General features: G+C 50.3%; 1 protein-coding gene across 1 annotated transcript in view; it reads left to right on the forward strand.

Annotated features, from left to right (window-relative positions):
• Positions 1–13,699, forward strand: part of ZC3H18 (zinc finger CCCH-type containing 18) — a 46,553-nt gene that overhangs the window by 25,239 nt on the left and 7,615 nt on the right. Inside the window, exons 11-15 of the mRNA XM_058813381.1 lie at positions 7,233–7,433; positions 8,638–8,763; positions 10,109–10,210; positions 11,922–12,065; positions 12,756–12,908. Of these exons, the coding sequence (XP_058669364.1) occupies positions 7,233–7,433; positions 8,638–8,763; positions 10,109–10,210; positions 11,922–12,065; positions 12,756–12,908 (726 nt within the window). The remainder of the gene's footprint in view (positions 1–7,232; positions 7,434–8,637; positions 8,764–10,108; positions 10,211–11,921; positions 12,066–12,755; positions 12,909–13,699) is intronic.

A 13,699-nucleotide genomic window follows, 5' to 3' on the forward strand; every position in this document is an offset into this window, starting at 1 on the left:
TGAGACATTGTCTTCTCCAGTCTCGGAATTTGTCCTGATGTCTGACCTAAAAGCTCTTCCCACAAAGTCCAGACAAGCTTCAGGCTGTGCCTGGGGAGGCTCAGGTTGGACATCAGGAGGAATTTATGGAAAAATTGACTGGGCTCTGGAATGGGCTACCCTGGGAGATGCTGGAGTCCCATTCACCCCTGGAGGTGTCCAGGGAGGGACAGGATGTGGCACAGGGTGGGGATCAGTCACAGACTGGACTTGGTGACCTTGGAGCTCTCTTCCAGCCTCAGTGACTCTGGGATTCTCATGGTGTGGAGCCCAAATTCCATGGAACAGCAGTGCCAGGTAGGATGAGGAGAAGGGAGGGGCTCTTGTCCTCAGAGATGTTCCCAGGAGGTGCCAGCAAGGAGCAGTGGCTGACACACCATCCTGTCATTATCACACACACCACACTTTTTTTGGAACGAAGCTCCCTCCATCAGGACTAAAACCTATTAATGGAGAGCACTTAGGCATCCATTAAAAACCAAAATAACCCTGGGAGGGGGGACTCAGACAACTGACAGCAAAGTCAGCAAGGACAAAACCTAAATCCTCCTAAAACCTTTCCAGCAAGGAACGTTGAGCTTCTCCCAAGGTGTCACCTGGAGTGAGAGGTACTGCAGATTGCAGGACAGAAGGTGACAAGGTGACGTGATCCCAGGCCCTGCTCACCCTTGTGTTGTTTTCCCAGGCTGGCTCAAGTTGACTTTGTTAATCTGTGAGCACGTTAATGAGCAGGATAACCCAGGCTCTGGAATCAATGCAGGTTATCCAGGGCCTGCAAGTCAGAAAGTGTTGGAAGGAGCCTGATTAGATAAAGGAGTGGCAAAAAGAAGGGAATGCAAATGGAGTGATTCATGGTGGTGTGTGCACCACAAAGCAACTGAACCCGTTTTTTTTTTGGAGAATCTCTAATTCTGAGTGTTCCTGGGTCGTTGTTGTCTTTCCTGAGAGTTTCTGGTAGTCTCCCAGTGCTGCCAGCTGGATTTGTTCCCTGTATTTTGGGTGTAGAAGCTGTGGATGAAAGTAGCTGTAAGTTGTGGAGGACTCAGTGATGGCATCTCATCCTGCTGCCTAAAGGTGGGAGGATGGTGGATTTGGGATCCCTATGGTTTCCCTATGGAAATCTGTTCATTCCTACAAGAAATCCTTCATTGGTTGCCATTTGTCTGCCCAGGAGGAGGAGCAGGCAGGACAGACAGCTGTGTGCTCTGCCTGTTTGGGGAGTTGGGCATTGGTAAAAGCCTGGAATGCCCTGATTTAGTCCTGGATCCATGAAAATTGAGTGAAGGGGGAAACCAGCCTCCATCCAGGGGCAGGGATTTGCTCTGCAGGTGTCTGCACCTCCCTGGGCAGCTCCAGCAGTGCAGGGGATTGAGGGAAGCAAATGACCCCAGGCTGAGATGGGTATCACCTGCTCCAGCTGCAGCTGCACCTCTGCTCCTGCACACTCCAGGTGTTCCAGGACTGCTCAGAGAAGGAATTCCCTTCTTTTCACATTCAGAACACATCCCGTGCCACCCCAAGGTTCTTTGGAGTCTCAATGCAGTGCCCTACATGGAAGCTGTGCTGTGATAAACACGATAACAACTTGTTTACATCCCCATTTTTCATGGTGCAGCTGCCACCCCGAGCCATGGAACCTGCTTAGACAGCTCTGCTTTCATTTCTGCTCCCAGGACTTTGGGGAAGTTGGTGATAAGAACAGCTCTGCTCTGGAGCCAGGCTGGGAGAGCTGGGGGTGTTCAGCTTGGAGAAGGAAAAGCTCCAGGGAGAGCTCAGGGCCTGAAGGGGCTCCAGGAGGGCTGGAGAGGGACTGGGGACAAGGGATGGAGGGACAGGACACAGGGAATGGTTCCCAGTGCCAGATTAGATTGGATATTGGGGAGGAATTCTTCCTTTTGAGGATGGAGTTGCCCAGAGCAGCTGTGGCTGCCCCTGGATCCCTGGAGGTCCCCAGGCCAGGTTGGAAGGGACTTGGAGCAGCCTGGGACAGTGGAAAGTGTCCCTGCACAGGGACTGGGTTTCAATGTCCCTTCCCACCCAAACCATTTTGTGATTCCATGATGATAAAGTCTGTGAATCAAACCAAGCTCTCCACAAAAAATTGCTGCTGCCTGGAATTTCTGTTGGTCCTTGAGCTGCTGCCTCCACTTCCCCAGCAGCAGCAGCAGAGTTTCATTACCCTAAACAGAGATGGAGAGCAGTGAGTGACTTGGATATGGATCTCAAGGAATGTGATTTTCTGTGGCATTTCAGAGATGGAGTTCCAGGGAGATCCCCCAGCCTGGATTTGAGTGGAACAGGGTAATTCCAGGGCAGGATCAGTGGCGCATTCCAGGCAGGATCCTGCCTCCTGCTCATGGAGAGGAGGCTCTCCAGGCGGCAAATGCTCAGCCCTCCGGGGAGATGCCATCTCAGATAGCTTTATCTCCCTGCTGGGATGATTTCATCCTGGAGGTTCAGATCCTATCTCCACTCTTTAATTTCCAAGCCTCTCCCTATCAGGCTTTGAAGAAATCCTTCCTTTTTTTTTTTCCTTTTTTTTTTTTTTTTTTTTGAAGTGACTGATAACTCAGCTTGAGATGGAAACAGCTTGAGAAAAGCATTTTCCCTGCTAATATTTCAAATATTTCACCAGGACCCATGGGCAGCAGCTCCAAGGCCCAGCATTCGCTGTCCTGCACACACAGGGTTGGCTTTCCAGAGCTGTTCTCCCTCTCCATTACTCCAGGACAGGAAGAGTTCCTGCGTGCTTGCACTCTGCTGGAATTTATTTTGGAGCACTTACAGGTCCCTCCACAGCTGCCTTGGCACATGGCTGCAGTCATTCCTCGAGTTCCAGAGTTCCACTTCCTCTGGAAAATTCCACTGCAGGAAAAGCGGCGCCGGCGCTGCTGACGCAACCGCGGCTTTCCTGCAGGAGCACAGGGGCTGGGAAATCATCCCTGCACTTTCCTCCTGCACAAAAGGGAGCTGGAGGAGCAGCCCCAAGCCAGACTGACGTCACTGCTGCCCAGGGGTGATGGGGTTTGGTTCCCTGGGCCGGGATGGGGAAGGACAGGAAGCTTTTCCCTTGCACGCTCCTTTTCCCCTCCAAGATTAGAAATGCTGTGGCAGCATTTGCATAATGCATGAGCACAACTTCAGCTGGGCAGCTTTTTTTTTCCCCCTTCAGAGTTTTGTTGGGCTCAGTGACGTTCAGCTGGGTTTTTTTGGGAGGCAGGTTTATTTGGGAGCTGGCTGAGCCACGCTGGGGTGCTGCCAGCTGGAGCTGCCTCTGCTGCTCCTCTCCCTGCCAAAGCCACGTTCAGCTTCACTTCTCCTGATTGCTGTCATTGCATTCCAGCCAAATGGGCATCAGCGTGTTCCTTCTGGAAAAGAAAACTTTCAGTTGTTCTAAGGGTGAAATTGCCTTTGGAAGCTGCTGCCCGAGTGATTCTTGAGGATCTGGGTGGAAATTCAGGTGCTTTTGGTCACTCCTGTCTTGTCTCTTCTTCCCTCTAATTATTATTTTTAAAACCTTGCGGAAGAGACTTAGCAGTTAATTCTGAAATATTTCAATTGTTTCCTAAAAACTGGAATTTGGTGAAAAAGATTGGGATGAACATGAAAGTTCTTTGCCACTCCGTGCTGAAGTGGGTGAGGTTTGCCAGCAGCCTGGGCAGCTGTGCGAGGATGAGGATGAAATCCTGAGCTGATCCCAGGCTCACCAGGCCTGGAATTCTTCCCTCCTTCCCTCCTTTTCACCATGGCAGGTTGATCTCACTGAGCCAGCAGCAAACCATTCTTCTTTTTTAATTTCTTGAATTCAGCACAACATCACCTGGCTGTAGGAATGCAAGTGAGGAGAAATCCTCCCTTCCTCATCTCCCAGCCATGGCACCTGGCCAGGCTGTCATTGGGATGTTCTCTAGGGAGCTGCTCCTCCTCACTTTCCATCCTGCCTCCTGAATTTCACTGGAGAAGATGAATCCAGCAGCACCAGCTCCCAGTTTTAGGTTGAGCAATTTTCTTTGGTGATGCCACACGTTGGAAGCTCTGAGGAAAGGCTTTGAAATTCTCATGACAGGAGCAGCACCTTCCTCATCTGTAGCGTTTAGTGCTGAGTCAAAAAGCCAAGCACACCCCAAAAGGAGAATTTCTGATGTGGTTTTCCTGGGGAAAAACCTTTCCTCCACAAAGTGACTTCATCCAGAGGGAATTGCATCAAACCAGGTAGTAGGTGCAGGTAAATGAGATTTGCTTTCAGAGTTATCCCTGCTCCCAGCTGGCAGCCAGGCTCTGGAGCTGTTCCAGCTCCCAGGATGGGCTGTTGGATGGGAGTTTGAGGTGGTTTTAAGGGACAGTAAATCCTGGAGGATGCTTTTCTTTCTGAAAACTGGTTCAGGAGGGAATTGAGCCTGGAGAGGTGCGAGGGCATTCATTAGTTCATGGACTTGTGGGATACCTGCGCTGGAAGGGACACACAGGGATCTTCAGCCAGTGCTTGGCCCTGCCCAGGACACCAAAATCCAATCCTGGGCATTGTCCTGCAGCTCTGGCAGCCTCAGGGCTGTACCCATTCCCTGGGGATCCTGGGCAGTGCCCAGCACCCTCTGAGGGAAGAACCTTTTCCTAATATCCAACCCAAACCTCCCTGATAAAGATGTTGGTTTCCATGTTTGTCATTCTGGAGAAGCTTCTCCAGAGGTTTTATCCTGGATAAAGCTGCCTGTGGCAGCAGAATGTGTCCCCTGCATCTCCCAGAGCCCACAGACTGCAATCCCCTGGGAAGGGACACTTGATCAGGATATTGGGCATTTTCCATGAGCACCCTCACATGGTTTTCTCTCCTTTTTCCTTGCTCTTTATCCTGCACGGAGTGGAGGCTTTTCCCAGTCTTCCTTTCCTTCTTTCTCTGCACTTGGTTGATTTGAGGATATTCCAGAGGTGAAATGGCAATTCCAAATGGGTTTGTAAACATCTGCTGGAAGGAGCCCTGGAGCCAGCTTGGACTATTGAATGTTAGCAGGTTATAACATATTCCAATTTTTGGTGCTCCTCCAAGGTGAAATACTCATGGAATTGTGCCTGTAACTGGGAAAATTTGGCCAGAGCATTGCAGGTACTCTGAGTTAATCAGTGCTGAGTTAAACAGGATGTGTTGGAGCAGTGCTGGGAGAGGGGAAGGATGGAATGGACCCTGCCTGGGACTCCCTTCCTGGGCACCCTGTGTGGGATGGAGGATCCAGTTCTCTTCTCCTGGAGCTGGGGTGAGATTGGTGGGAGGGATGAACGTGAAAGGAGGGATTTTCCTCTGAATATTCCAAGGGAGTTGTGGGACAAAGAGCAAAATTGCTTTTACATCAGCAGAGATAAGGAAAGAGTCAGATGCTGGATTTTTAGGTCAGCACATCCCAGTCCTGGGCTGGGGATGAGGCTTCTGTGAGGTGTGAAGTCTTCAAAGGCCAGGCTCCTGACCAAGAGCTTTCAATATCCTGGGGTTTGTTGAAGTGTGCCTGGAATTATTAGAAAACTCGGAGGTGGCTTTTTTATCTCAAAAAGGTTGAGGAAGCTGTGTGGGGAGTGGTTGCTGCAGTGCTGTGAGTAATGGGGAGGTGCTGGCTGAACCCAGCAGGGAAGGGGCCTTTCCTCCCCCAGATTCCCTGGGAACTCACTGCTTTGAGGAAAGGAATAAATGCATCATTGTCCTGCTGATGTGGTGAGTGCAAGAGGCTTCAGAAGCTTTAATCCCTCACAAACTCTGCCTGAAACCCCAGGGAGAAGGGTAGAAGCAGGTAATTGAGGAGCTGCGTGCAGGTTAGAGTGAGGGCAAGGAGAAATTCCAGTTCAATCACCCAGAGATAAGAGAGGTAATAAAGTCTCAGCCTCAAGAAACTCATCCTGGAGTACTCAAGGAAGTGTCTGGGGCAGGTGCTGAAAAGTTGGCCCTGAATTATTTTCAGAGGGTTGGAGAGGAGAAAGGAAACCTGGAGAACCAAAAAAGGAGAAATGAAAGTAGAGCCCTGAAAAGGGGAGGGAGGAGGTGGAGAGAGAGGCCTGGCTGGGCACCTGTTTGGTGGTGTTTGAATAATCCAGGGATAAACCAGCCTGGTTTATGGCCAGGGGGAGGGAGCTGTTCCCTTTGGAAGGGGACAGGAGGTCACTGGGTCCCGGCCTGTGACAGCCCCAGGGGTGTCCTGGTGATGGGAACACCAGAGTGACCCTGGCTTGGTGCTGGCTGCTCTCCCCTGCCCCAGCTGGGCCTGCTCCAGCTCTGGGCTGCTCCAAGCAGGACCAGCTCTCCCATTCCCTTCCTCTTGCTCCTGTCCAGCCCTTGGAGGCCAAGAGCGGGGCCTGGAATCAGCCAGGAGCTCACAGAGTGCTCAGGGGGACTGAGGAGTTCCCAGAATGGCTTTACAGAGCAGCTCTGCTTTGTCACTGGTTCACAAACTGAGTTCTCCCAGCACCTTACCACCCCATAATGCTGCTGGAATCCCACAGGGGAGATCAGGAGCTGTAAGCAATCAGTCTAAGGCGTGAATTTGGAGATTTTTCCATGGCCATGTATACCTTTTATTATAAAATATGAACATTAATTAATAATTAATATATTATTTATTATATTATAATATTGCTAATTGATATATTGATACTATATTAACATGGTATTATAATAATATTATGTAAAATATTCATATATCATTGCCATTAAATTATTCCAAAATATTACTATATTATCATATTATATTCTAGTATATTTGAATAATTATACAGCATTATTATATTCTTATATTCTTATGTTATTATATTATTATATTATTATTATTACATTCTATTACATTATATTGTAGTATGTTGCATTATAGTATAGTATACTATAGTATAGTGTATTATAGTATAGTATGTTCTATTATATTATGTTATATTAATAATTATTATATAGTAATAATATTATATTATTATAGTATATATAATTTTATATTATAATACTATATTATTATCGTTTATATTATATAATATATAATATAATTTAATGTTCTATTAATTATAGTTATTATATTATATTATATTATATTACATTACATTACATTATATTATATTATATTATATTATATTATTCTGTCATTACACAATACCATGTCTGGCTATGTCCCCTGTCCCCGTGCCCTCCCTGTGTCCCCCAGCCCAGCTGCTGACGTGTCCCTGTTCCGCAGCCGGCAGCCCGAGCTGCCCAAGAAGGACAAGGAGTCGCTGGCGCTGGGCACTGCCCCGTCCAAGCGGGCAGACGAGTGGAAGGACCCGTGGCGCCGGTCCAAGTCCCCCAAGAGGAAGCTGGGGGTGTCGGTGTCCCCCAGCCGCGCCCGCCGGCGCCGCCGAGCCTCGGCCTCCTCTGCCTCTGCCTCGGGCTCCTCCAGGTGAGCCGGGGGCTGGGGCTGTGTGCTGGGCACCTGCTGGCTGCTCTGGGCTGTGTGCCACGGGGTGCTGAGCTCTCTGCTCTGGGCTGTGTGCTGGGCACCTGCTGGCTGCTCTGGGCTGTGTGCCACGGGGTGCTGAGCTCTCTGCTCTGGGCTGTGTGCTATGGGGTGCTGAGCTCTGCTTTGGGCTCTGGACTGTGTGCTATGGGGTGCTGAACTCTGCTCTGGGCTCTGGGCTGTGTGCCACGGGGTGCTGAGCTCTCTGCTCTGGGCTGTGTGCTATGGGGTGCTGAACTCTGCTCTGGGCTCTGGGCTGTGTGCCACGGGGTGCTGAGCTCTCTGCTCTGGGCTCTGGGCTGTGTGCCACGGGGTGCTGAGCTCTCTGCTCTGGGCTGTGTGCTATGGGGTGCTGAGCTCTGCTTTGGGCTCTGGGCTGTGTGCTATGGGGAGCTGAACTCTGCTTTGGGGTCTGGGCTGTGTGCCACGGGGTGCTGAGCTCTCTGCTCTGGGCTGTGTGCCACGGGGTGCTGAGCTCTCTGCTCTGGGCTGTGTGCTATGGGGTGCTGAACTCTGCTCTGGGCTCTGGGCTGTGTGCCACGGGGTGCTGAGCTCTGCTTTGGGGTCTGGGCTGTGTGCTATGGGGAGCTGAGCTCTGCTTTGGGCTCTGGGCTGTGTGCCACGGGGTGCTGAGCTCTCTGCTCTGGGCTGTGTGCTATGGGGTGCTGAGCTCTCTGCTCTGGGCTGTGTGCCACGGGGTGCTGAGCTCTCTGCTCTGGGCTGTGTGCTATGGGGTGCTGAGCTCTCTGCTCTGGGCTGTGTGCCACGGGGTGCTGAGCTCTGCTTTGGGCTCTGGGCTGTGTGCTATGGGGTGCTGAGCTCTGCTTTGGGGTCTGGGCTGTGTGCCATGGGGTGCTGAGCTCTGCTTTGGGCTCTGGGCTGTGTGCCACAGGGTGCTGAGCTCTCTGCTCTGATTACTAAGAGTTCCCCAAGGACAAGGCTGGTGGAGTTTGGAGCAGAACACCTTTGGAAACAAAAGTTTGGGGGCTTTTCAGGAAGCTCTGAATTTTAATATTTAATCTCAGGAAGCTCTGAATTGTAATATTTCTTCTCAGGAAGCTCTGAATTATAATATTTCTTCTCAGGAAGCTCTGAATTGTAATATTTCTCTTGCAGGAAGCTCTGAATTGTAATATTTCTCTTGCAGGTCCTCTTCTCGTTCATCCACCTACTCGGGGTCCGGCTCCTCCCGCTCGCGCTCCAGGTCCTCCTCATACAGCTCCTACTCCAGTCGCTCCTCCAGGCACAGCTCTTTCTCAGGCAGCAGGTCCAGGTAGTGCTCCTGGGACTGGGAACCAGTGGTGGGATGGTTTCCAGATGCTTCCTGACAGTTCCTCTTTGCTCTGTTAAGATGGAGCACTCCAAGCCCTTGGCTGAGCGAGGGAGGCTGCGGTTGTTGGCTGAAGGAGATCTGTCAGCCACCCCCTCCTCTCCCCAGTGCTCCCACCCACAGCTGCAGTGCTGTTGTGGCTGGGCTCTTTCCCATGCCTGTGGTGGATTAAAATTCCCATCATTTGCATTTTCTGATTGGAAGGAGTTCAGCAGCATCTCTTTTCTGTGGAGCTGGGATTTCTATTTCAAGAGGCAAATCCCATTTCTTTATTAAAGCAGTTGTGTCTTGTGATAGTCCTGACACTTCAAAGTAGCAATCCAGTGTCCCATGGTGATTAAGATTTATTCCTCTGCTACTTCCTTGCCCCTGCAGACAGTTTCCCAAGTCTGGAATACCCATAGTAGGAGAACTGGCTCCTCAGATAGGAGCTGAAGCCACACAGGTGCCCAGAGCCGATCCCACAGGTGATGGCAGAGCACACTCTGTCACTTCTGGGACTGCTTTCCTAGGAAAGGCTCAGCTGGGAACTGATTCCACCTGGGAAGCAGAATGAGCTTCCCCATCCATCCACGCTCCAGGCAGGACAGTGCCAGTGTGGGTGACACCCTTGGCTGCCTCTCCCTGAGGTGACAGGGTGAGGAACACCCTGTGCCAGCTGTCCCCAGAGGAGCTGTCACACAGGAGTCAGGCTGCTGAGGCACTGGGGTGCAACCGAGGCACTTCCAGTCTTGGCACGGGGGTGAATCACCCCGAGAGCAGCACGTGGTGTGTGCTCAGGGCTCAGGAAACAGCTCCTGCCCTTGACTGTCACCCTAGGGATGCTCCACTTAATGCTTCTTCTTGGGTTCCAGAAGGTACAGATTTGATTTAGGTGAATTTTTTGTCTTTCTCCCAAGTTTCTTTTGGTTTTGTTGCTGTTTAAAGGTTGAACCGCTCTAGGAGTTAACAGGACAAAAAGTGATGAACATAAAACTCAAAATCCTGCTTCTTTTCCTGTGTATTCTCCCTAAGGAGAGAATAGAGAGGATGGAGGAAGCCTCAGGTGTTGCTGTGGAATACCTGGGCTGCCTCTCTTCTAGCTGATCCCATTTTTCCTTCTGTTTCCTACTTTTCCCATTGTCTGGTGACAGAAGTTAAATTTTGCTGCACAGAGTCCAAATATAAAGTCAGGATAAGTTCAGAAAGATTCCTGTGGAGGGGGCAGTGGTGGCTGAATGCCCTGAGAGCCAGGAGAAGCTCCTGCAACCCCAGAGCCTGAGCTGAGTGATGTCTCCTTCCTTTGCAGGTCAAGGTCCTTCTCATCTTCTCCCTCTCCTTCTCCAACACCATCTCCTCACAAGCCACTGACCAAGGCTAAAGGGGAATTATTGCCACCTCCTGGGAAAGGGTAAGGACCCAAATTCCTCTGGGTGAGGAATTCTGACCTTCAGGGGCCGTCAGGAAGGAATGCAGGATTAGATGGAATATTGGGAAGGAATATTTCCTGTCAGACTGGGAAGGCCCTGGATGCCTGGAAGTGTCCAGGGCTGGATGGGGCCTGGAGCAGCCTGGGCTGGTGGAAGGTGTCCCATGGCAGGGAGTGAAATCTTTGAGGTCCCTTCCCATCCAAACCATTCTGGGATCCTAAACCTCACTGAGTTTAAGAAAGAAATGAAAGATGTAAAATACAACCTTTATTGAAGGGGTTTTAGCTTGGCAGATTTAATTAAATAATGGCACTTTTACTTATTAAATCCAAGTTAAACTGTGCAAGTATCCTTAAATATTACCTGTGTACAAGTGTTTAAACACTTGATTTACTGCTGGAGCATTCTCTGTGTGCAGATATATTTGTATAATCTAAATATACATAATAGGAGCTATAAAAAAGTTTAAATTCCTTCCTCTGCTGTGGCTTTGGTTAATCCACAGCCTCAGAATAAAGAAATGGTTCAACCTCATCAGCTTTTCACACTGGAGACGGATGAAAACAGGACTGGAGCTCTCTGCAGCTGGGTTTGGCACGTTCTGGCAGCCCTGCTGCTCTTTTAAATTCCTGAAATTGCTATTTCACAAACCCTGCAGTGGCAAATTACGGGGACGTTGGAGGGTGACACAACACCGCAGTGATGTCACCTCTTCTAAGCTGACCTGCAAATAAATGACACCATGGGAATCCCCCTGAATTCTCCAGAATTTAGGACAATCCCCTTTGCCACAATTCTTGTCCTTTGTTACCCTGCCTTTCGGGGTTTTTCCCCCTCCACTTTGGGGCTCAGCCCTCCCAGGCCCTCTGCTCCCTCCTGGCAGTGCTGGTTTGGGGACAGCAGGGCAGCTGCCCCAGCACAGGGGTTATTGTCACTGGCTAACACAGTGCCATGGGCTTAACCCTGTGTTCTGAGGGGGTAAATGCAGATATTGAGCTCTGAGCCCCAAATGGGGCAGCCCTGAGCAGCCAGAGCCATTCCCATCTCCTGCACTGGGTGGGATTGGTGCTCCCATCCAGTTTTCCCCAGGGAACACAGGCCAAGGGACAGATCCAGGCACACACAGGCTGTTGTGCACCCTCCTGATCTGTGTGCTGGAGTTAAAATGAGAATTTTTGCATTAACTGTGCACATTTCATTCTGAAGCCTGACTGGCAGATTTTAAGCAGGTGTAAGTGTCTGGGATAAAAATGATGGAATTACATGGATGAGAAACAACATTTCCACCCAGTCTGCTTCAGGAGTTCATTTACAAGTCAAATATCTCCAGAATTGGCTGTTGTACAGTAATTTGTCTCTGAAAAGATGAATCGATTGAGCATATGGGGAGCAAATCCCTTTAGGGAAATCTGTGCTGTTTGTGTTTTGGTGAAGCAGCCAAGTGTTTGAAGCTTCAGGAATCACATCAAGGCCAGGTTGGATGGGATTTGGAGTAACCTGGGATAGTGAAAGGTGTCCCATGGAATGGAGTGGACTGGGATGATTTTTAAGGTCTCTTCTAGTCCAAACCATCCCAGGATTCCATAACCTCTAAAATATTAAACAGCAAACCAGAGCACATCATTTCTAAGGACATCAGTGCTCTGTGCCCACCCCCTGGGATCACACACCTGAGAATTGTCATTTTTCCAGGGAGAAATCTGTGAAGAAACTCACTGCCCTCCCAGTCCCTCAGCCACTCACAAAAATTACAGCAGCAGCCCCGGAGGCAGCCAAGGCAGGGGACAATCGGGAGGCCAGGAGGAAGGAACGTCAGACAAGGACTCCACCCAGGAGGTGAGAGACAGGGGGGTGAAGGGAGCCTTGATCCATGGCAGATCCAGCAAATCCCAGCTTTTTGATCCCATGGCAGATCCAGCAAATCCCATAGCCCAGTGCTCAGGGAGAAATCCTCCTGGAGAGGGAGAGAAGGGGAACAGAGCTGGGCTGGGGTGGTCCTGATTCACCTTGAGTGGTTCCTGTCCATGGAAGCTGGGGGAGGATGGAGTGGGTGGGACACAGGAAATGTGGCAAAATCAGGGTGGGAGTGGGGAAAAGGGCATTTTTGAGAGCTGCTGCTTGTGGAGGTGGGGGAGTGGGGAAGGAATGTGGGATCTGTTTGGTGCCACACAGATCTGATGTGGTGGAGGGTCAGCAGCTGGCCCACACTGACCACAAGGATATTCCCCAGCACAGAACATCATTCCCAGGGATGTTCCCCACCACAGAGCATCATTCCCAGGGATATTCCCAAGCACAGAACATCATTCCTAGGGATGTTCCCCAGCACACAACATCATTCCCAGGGATATTCCCAAGCACAGAACATCATTCCCACCACACAAACTGGGAGAAGTGGTGGAAGAGGCCATTCGGTGTTGGTCAGAGGGTGCTGAGCAAATCTTTGCTTTTCTCTGGGGCTTTTCCTCCCCTGTCTCTCTTTGCCATGACAATTCTCATTGTGGGAGGGGGTTTGCTGCCTTGCAGGAGGACCATCAGTGGCAGCATCAGTGGCAGTGCCAGCAGCTACAGCGGCTCCAGCTCCCGATCGAGGTCCTTGTCCCGGTCTCTCTCCAGATCTCATTCCAGATCATCCTCTGCCTCAGTCTCCCACTCTCCCTCTGGCTCAAGGAAATCCAGGTACAGCCCTGAGCCTTTGTGACCTTTACTTAACAGCAGAGATTGTGGCTGTTGGTCACAGGTTTGTTTTCTTGCAGTGGAAGCTCTCTGTAGCTCCAGCAGCACCAGCTGCAGGTGCCTGAGGGTGGGAGAAGGTTGGGGATGGGATTGCAAGTCCTGAATTGTGGTGGGAATACAGTGTTGGAGAGGGCATGGAGTGATACAACAATATATAATGGCCTTAAACTGATAGAGGGGGTATTTCAGTGGGATATCTAGGAGAAATGCTTCCCTGTGAGGATAGGGAGACCCTGGCTCAGGTTGCCCAGAGAAGCTGTGGCTGCCCCATCCCTGCAAATGTCCAAGGCCAATTTGGACAGGACTTGGAGCAACCTGCTCTTTTGGGAGGTGTTGGGGTTGGAACTGGATGATCTTTAAGGTCCCTTGCAGCCCAAACCATTCCATGATTCCCTGATATTTCTCTTGTGGTTTATTCAAGGAAATAATCCTGTCATGTGTGTCCAAGTACCCATTTAAGCTAAATGATGACCAGAACAACTCCTTCTGGCCAGGGTGATCCCACATCCTAATTAAACTACAAATGAACAGTTTCAGGCTATGGAGCTTGGCTCTGCTGAGCCTCTCCTACCTCTGGTTCCTGTCCTTAGGGGAGATGCTTGGCCAGTCAAGAGAGGTAGGTCAGAAAATCCCCAAAAGGCCCAGCTAATGATATTTTCCCTTTGCTGGCAAAGTTGCAGGTCCAGTTCCTTTTGTGCATAGCCCCAAGTGAACAGTTCCAAGTCTCTTGGTCT

Source organism: Ammospiza caudacuta, chromosome 13, assembly GCF_027887145.1.
Source record: "Ammospiza caudacuta isolate bAmmCau1 chromosome 13, bAmmCau1.pri, whole genome shotgun sequence".
Taxonomy (NCBI): Eukaryota; Metazoa; Chordata; class Aves; order Passeriformes; family Passerellidae; genus Ammospiza; species Ammospiza caudacuta.